Source organism: Echinops telfairi, unplaced genomic scaffold (assembly GCF_000313985.2).
Source record: "Echinops telfairi isolate 266 unplaced genomic scaffold, ASM31398v2 ScPeMD7_7420;HRSCAF=8458, whole genome shotgun sequence".
In the NCBI taxonomy this organism is placed as follows: Eukaryota; Metazoa; Chordata; class Mammalia; order Afrosoricida; family Tenrecidae; genus Echinops; species Echinops telfairi.
Genome location: NW_022111320.1, coordinates 37,814,564 through 37,821,273, shown reverse-complemented (window position 1 = coordinate 37,821,273; position 6,710 = coordinate 37,814,564). Strand labels below are relative to the sequence as shown.

Genomic DNA, 6,710 nt, shown 5'->3' with positions numbered 1-6,710 from the left:
ACGATTGGACATCCCCTCACAGAAGGGTTACAAGGAAGGGATGAGTCAGCCAGGGTGCAGTCTAGCACTGACAAAACACACAACATTGCTCTCGTTCTATAATGCTTCCTCCCCTCCACTATCATGACCCCAGTTCTGCCTTACAGATCCAGCTAGGCCAGAGCATGTACACTGCTACAGATAAGATCTCTTGACACACAGAATCCAGGACACACGAACCTCTCAACCACAATAACAGCAGTAGTGATACCATGAGGGTAGGGAAAGGTTGGGGGATAAAAAGAAGAAAGGGGGAACAGATAGCAATCATCAATGCACAACACCCCCTCACCACCACCCTGAGGGGGACGAGCAACAAAAACAAGGGTGAAGGGAAACTGCATACAGTATACGATATGAAAATAATAAAAATTTATAATTTATCAAGGGGTCGTGAACGTGGGAGGGTGGAGGAAGGCAGGAAAAAAGAGGAGCTAATACCAAGGGCTCAAGTAGGAAGAAAATATTGATGGCAACGCATGTACAAATGTGCTTGCTACAACTGATGTATGGTTTGGTAAGAGCTATAAGAGCCCCCAATAAATGAATAACAATAAAATAGTTCTAAGATGTGGCCCTTCTTAATATGAATTAACTCATGAAATCATTTAGTCATTATGCAAAAAAAAAACAAAACCCACAAAAACCACACACCAAAGAGCAGAGAGAGAGAGGGAGAAAGCCTGTGATAGATGTAGCTAGCCAACGAGCGCCACAGAGAACAATTTAGACTGAAGAGGACAAAGAACAAGAAGAAAGAACACTGTCTCAGACTCCTACCAGCTGTACATAGGCCTCATGAGGTACATCTGTTGCCCTCTCAGAAAAGCAAAGGACCATCCAAGGGTGCACCTCAGAGATCAGCAGGGTCATTTTGGTTTCAGAGACTGGCACCATAGGCTCGAGGTCTCAAAGAGTCAGATCTTTGCCCACTCAGTTCTGGATTTTGGGGCCAGGGATAAAGAATACTACCCAACACAATCCACAGCTGCGTGGGCTTCAATACTAAGGAAGCGGACGAATGGGGGCTGAGGTAATGAGTTTATATTCAGATGAACCAGGAGAATGGGGGAGCCCAATGCCAAGGGCCATTACAATGGGTCTGGAGGGAGAGCTGAAACACAGTTGAAGAACCTCGACTGAAAGTCCCAAGGGCAGGGCCAATATCCAGAGTCAGGTAAGTAAGGGTTTTGCCTAGATGGTCCAAAGAACAGAGGAGTGTTTCCGAGTCCAGGGAGTTCATGTGAATTGCCCTGTGTGGTATGAGACTTGCTGGGGGTGTGTTATCCTTACATTCCTTCCAGATTCTTCTATTTGTAATGGGGATATAGACTTAGTTTCCGTTCTCCCATGTTCTGTTAGCAAAAGAGAACATGTGGTCTCGATCTCCTAGGTTCACAGATGAATAAGAATTTTGCCTCTGGATATAGTCATCCTAAAGTATTATCCATCCTTAGATGATTCAGAAAATGCGATTTGGAATGCGGAGTTGATTTGACACAGATTTTGGATGATGCGATGGAGTAAATGCGCTTTGAATGTCGCAAGGGCATGAATTTTTCAGACCCAAAGTGGAATGTTTTGGGATGGATATGTGTTCTAAATACTAGCATCTATGCTTGTAGCTATAATTTCATTTGGGAATGGAGTGTCTTTGTTATGTGAATGAAGCAGGATTAGTGCAGGTTATATTTTGAGTGACTCTACTTTTTTTGAGACAGAAAGGAGATTAAACAACCAGGAGGTATGGGGAAAGAGAGATGCCAGCCACATAAAGATAAAAAAAGCAAGGGACTTTCTCCAGAACTGACACACAGAGAAAGCTTCCCTCTAGATCCAGTACCTCAAATTCATATTTCTTGTCTTCTAAACTGTGACAAAATTAATCGGTCATTAAAGCCATCTATCTGTGGTATTTCTGTGAGAGTATCACTGGATGACTATGATGAACATGATAAATCTTCCAACTCATACAGCTGTGTTTAAGAGAACCGGAGGAAAGTAATGGAATTGGTGTTGATAAGACTATTGGTGATGTTTATCCACAGAAGCCCCTCCATTTCAAACAAACAAAACACTGAAAGAAATAACTTAAGAAAAGCTTAAGCAATTGTGGCTGAGCAGGAAGACACTAATTAAATCAAGGAACACTCTCATAACCAGAGACCTTATGCATTTTTTCTTACAGAGTACGAAAATAATCTATTCATGAAATTTATAACTGTTAGAATGAATCAGGATTCTCTTTATTAAATCAGAAAAGAAGTAATGCATCTGAAAATTAAAGTATTTGCATAGTCAGGGTAGAACAAACATACATTTACGATTTTAGATAGCTACTTGAATCCCAATGTTCTCCCCAACAAATTCATGTAATTTCAATTTGGATATATTCCAACAAGATAATAGAATTATAGGGTTTACCCAGAAGAAACTAAAGGGGAGAGATCAAATCACAAACAACAACCCAATCAATCAGATCAGCTTTCCTTTTCCTGAGAACAATTTTGGCTCTGGGGACCCTACGCGCCCTGACAACTGAGTTCAGCATAGCTGCCCCACAAGTTATGGGATCCATGCTAGAGTGAAATGGAAGGCAGTGCACATTTAGCTGTGATACTTACCGCATTGAAATTGGGGAAAAGGTTGACAGCAGCCGCAGTGTCGAGAGGAAAAGGAAGAAATGGTTTAATATCCAGCGATGGCTGCAAAGGAGGGGCTGGTGGCCGCACCAAGGCTGGGAGAGCAGGGCTCTGGCATGTACCACCTGTGGAGAAGAGAGCGGAGAGCAGTCAGGGACAGCACACTCCGGAGTACAGAGTAGGAGAGCCCGGCTTTGTGGGTCGCAGGCACAATAAGACTTGACGTGTATTGATCTAAACTGGCAACTGGACAAATGAGCTGATTCACTATGAGTTGGAGCGAGCCACTTTTTTTTTTAAAAAAAAGTATAATTCTCTGGTTATGGAAATTACACTTGATTTCAAATAATTACTTCCCAATCTGTCCTTTCCCGAATCCCTCGGGGTGGGGTCAGTAGTAAATTTGCTACAACTCAAGATCCCTGTATGCAGAAGGAAACTCTTCCACTCGCATCCCTATCTCTTGGAAAACCAACTTCTGCTCCGAAAATGCACCTAGTCCGAGACAATTTAACACAACCGCACCCTGCTAGCACAGCCAGAACTCCAGCCGCACGATGGCATGAAGCTGGCAGAGAGCAGACACGGAACCACAGTCACAGGCAGCTGTCCCTTCCTGCCCCTGGCAACTGGAAGACTGGACCCCAGAAAACCCAGTGCAACAGATTGAGTGCTTCCTGCGCTCTTCAGCACCTCTATCACTTTGTGTCCTCAGAAACCATCCCCTGGCTTGGCAGGCATGAGTAAGCATGCTTCCAAGGCCACCAGGATACCACCAGACACCCACTTTGCACCCTCGTACACAGCCAGCTGTTCTGTTCAGGAGCACCCACCTTCGCCCACCGCACACAGATGTGGGAAGGATGCCAGCCTTGCCCGGTGTTGAGTTCCTCCCCATCACTGGGAAACACTCCAAAGCATCAATTTGTTGTTAATTGAAGGCCGTTTGAATCCTAGGAACTGTTCAAATCGGCCGGCATTCTTCTAAGCCGAGGAGCAGGCAGCAGATTGTAAAAACCTGCTCGTGAGAATTCAAGAAGCCTTAGGAAAAGAAGACCCACTGAAGTTTTTATTTTCCTTACAGAAGAGAAGGAAAGAGGTTCCTGTCTGTGGCACTTGATGGATGCCATCTCATTTTTAAAGGAAAATACAGGGAAGCTCCATACACAGGGTCAATATACTTGAGCACAGCGAAAAATCGCAGAAGCCTCTATGGAAATGAAAAGATCAACAGGTAAAGCTATTATTTCTCAACTTATCCTCCACCTAGATCTACCGGTTGGAAGGCGATGTCACTCTTTGGAAGGCGATGCTGCTTTCTCTAACCCAGCGATTCTCAACCTGTGGGTCGCGACCCCCCTGCGGCTTGAATGTCCCTTTCACAGGGGCCACCTGGTTCATAGCAGTAGCAAAATGGCAGTGATGAAGTAGCAACGAAAATAATGTTATGGCTGGGGGGTCAGTACAACATGAGGAACTGTATGAAAGGGTGTCAGCATTAGGGAGGTTGAGAACCGCTATTCTCACCCTTAATGGAAGGATTCTGCACGCTTTGATGGACGGCACATCAAAATGACAGTTTGGGCCTCATCCTCCAGGGCTCAAACATGTTTATTGTTCTTTGATGCGGAACAACCTCAAAAAGTCTGAAGAAACAAGAAGAGGGCTGGACGTTGGCTAGAGTAAGGCTTCCCAAAGAAGTTTTAATAGCGTCGACTTCACCCCCCTTGAAGAAAAAATAGATATATTGTCATGAAGGAATTAAAAAAAATTCCTCAGCATAAATTTTCTTGCCTTTTCTCACCAAATCTCTTTTCTTGAAACTTCTTCCCAATAAGGCCCCATGATCATCCTGCATCCTTTGAGAAAACCTATCCAGATCACTCATTTGGAATCATCTGAAGCAGTGCCCATTACCCAAGGAGCTGACCTCTCTGCCTTACACGGACCCAGCAGGTTCCCCTGGAAACCACTGTCTTGACTGGATCTTGCTCTCTGGATCACATTGATAAACTCAAAACTTCCCTCCTAGTTACAATGTATTTCTGTACATTAACTTCATTTCATTCAATTTTGCTGAAACAAGCGATGGGCAGATCACCTCTTTGAACTAGCTGATTGTCTCATGACTCTTCCTCTATCTATAGAGCTGAAAGCTAGCTGATGGCAAGATGGTCACTTAGAATTGAAAATAATGGACCTACGGAGATCCTCATGTCCGTCACAATCAGTCAGAATTCCTGGATCTTCTCCCACTACTTACTAGACTGGGCACAGTTTCTTGATTAGGTAAAGTTGATAGTTTTCCTTCGCTTTGCTCACCTTTGACATCTTCCTGAGCTTCCTTAAAATGTTTTAACCACCGACAGACTCTTGCTTTATGTGGTGTGGCATTTCTGTACACTTGTGGCAAAATTCATTATTTGGAAAGCTATCCACTTCAGTTTTATTAAAAATTTACATTAGCCCTGACCTCAAAGATGGTGGTTATTTTTCATCATTTTGCACATTATAATGCATACCCTTTATTTTAAAGGGGCCCTAATGAGAGTCAGACAAGTGTGTGTGAAAGCTTGAAAAACATACATGGAATAGCCTTATATGGTTTTCTTTCTATTTTCCTGTGAAGTTGTATTACCAAGAGAACTTGTCTGCTGCTCTTGTTGTTGGAACGCACTCATGCCTACAGATGGGGACTCCAGAAACAATACTTTTGGACTTATCCTGGCATGCCACAACTAAATCTCTGTCCAAATGCAAATGTTCAACCATCATTCTGCCTTCAAATAGGTACCCAAGCGCAAGAGAGACATTCTGAACCCGGTTCCCAAAGGCCAATCCAATACCATTAGAACAGAAGATCTGCTAACAAGGTGGGTGACTGAAGACCTGTAACACAAGTCATCAGAGCTGAGCTTAATTAACCAAAGCAAGTGCCATCAACTCTCCTGCTTCCAGCTATGAAATCAGCTAGAGCCAAATTAGCTAAAGCAGTATCTTTTCCCATTGTTTCATTTTCATTGAGAAATATCCTTCAGCAAAAAGAAGGTCAATTGACATTTGAGTCTCCCAAACAACAACAACAATAATAGCATACGGGAGAAAGTCTATTTTAAAAGTACAGATAAAAGAAACACATAACAAATCTGCATTCACTACAATACACTAGTCAGTTTTGTTTTTCTTTTTGACTACTTTGTAGCGGACTGACTACCAGTCGGCAAGCTTCCCGGGTGAGGGCATCGATAAGGCTTTAGTAGTGATAGACCTGTTAGCATTTTAGTATTGCTAAAGGTTTCTCTCTGGATGAAAAATTAAGGTACCAAATGGAATATTTTTGGACCTTTTCTGGAAAATACAGAAGTAAAATAAGTTACAGTTGACGTCCATGGTGAGGTTTAACATGTCCACAAATAATAGAAAATTGCAATAAATAGTCTAAAATTATTGTCATCTATGACTCAAATCATATTTTCCAAGGGTTGTGATGAACTCACACAAGGACTTCCTCATGTAGCCCTCACATTGCAGGGATTAAGTAAGGACAAGCATAAGTTCATGGAGTGAATAGATAAGTTGATACATGCTTTATCGGCTTTCTACATTACTTCCACAGGACCTTCAATACCGATAGTCTTAGGACTGTAATTTTACAGGAAAGCATTCCACTATTATTTCTAAATCAAGAGACCTAAGCCATTTATCTTCTAGCATACTGAGAGGCATAAGGTATAAGTAGAGGTTGATTTACATGTTAGGTAAAGTTCACCACAAACTTATACCCCCTTTTCTTACAGAATAAACATTGCATTTACATGTATACAGATAGTTCAAACCCTTTCTCCACCAAGTTTCCATCAGAGAGGGGGGAAAATAGAGAATTGTTAAACTTTTGTAGTTATGGTAAAATACTTGGACTTACATCTGTTTCTTCCATTCTTACAGAAAGCATTTAAAAAGTCAGTGAAATTCAGAGGAATTGTGTATTCTTTGGCCACTGCTAGTAAAACAAACAAACAACAGATGCAG

At 42.3% G+C, this 6,710-nt stretch overlaps 1 protein-coding gene across 5 annotated transcripts in view; it reads right to left on the bottom strand.

The window, feature by feature from the left end:
- ZNF385D (zinc finger protein 385D) overlaps window positions 1-6,710 on the bottom strand; it is an 849,687-nt gene that overhangs the window by 279,873 nt on the left and 563,104 nt on the right. For all 5 annotated transcript variants that reach the window (XM_045297460.1, XM_045297459.1, XM_045297461.1 and 2 more), the window contains exon 2: window positions 2,664-2,806. In XM_045297460.1, the coding sequence (XP_045153395.1) occupies window positions 2,664-2,806 (143 nt within the window). The remainder of the gene's footprint in view (window positions 1-2,663; window positions 2,807-6,710) is intronic.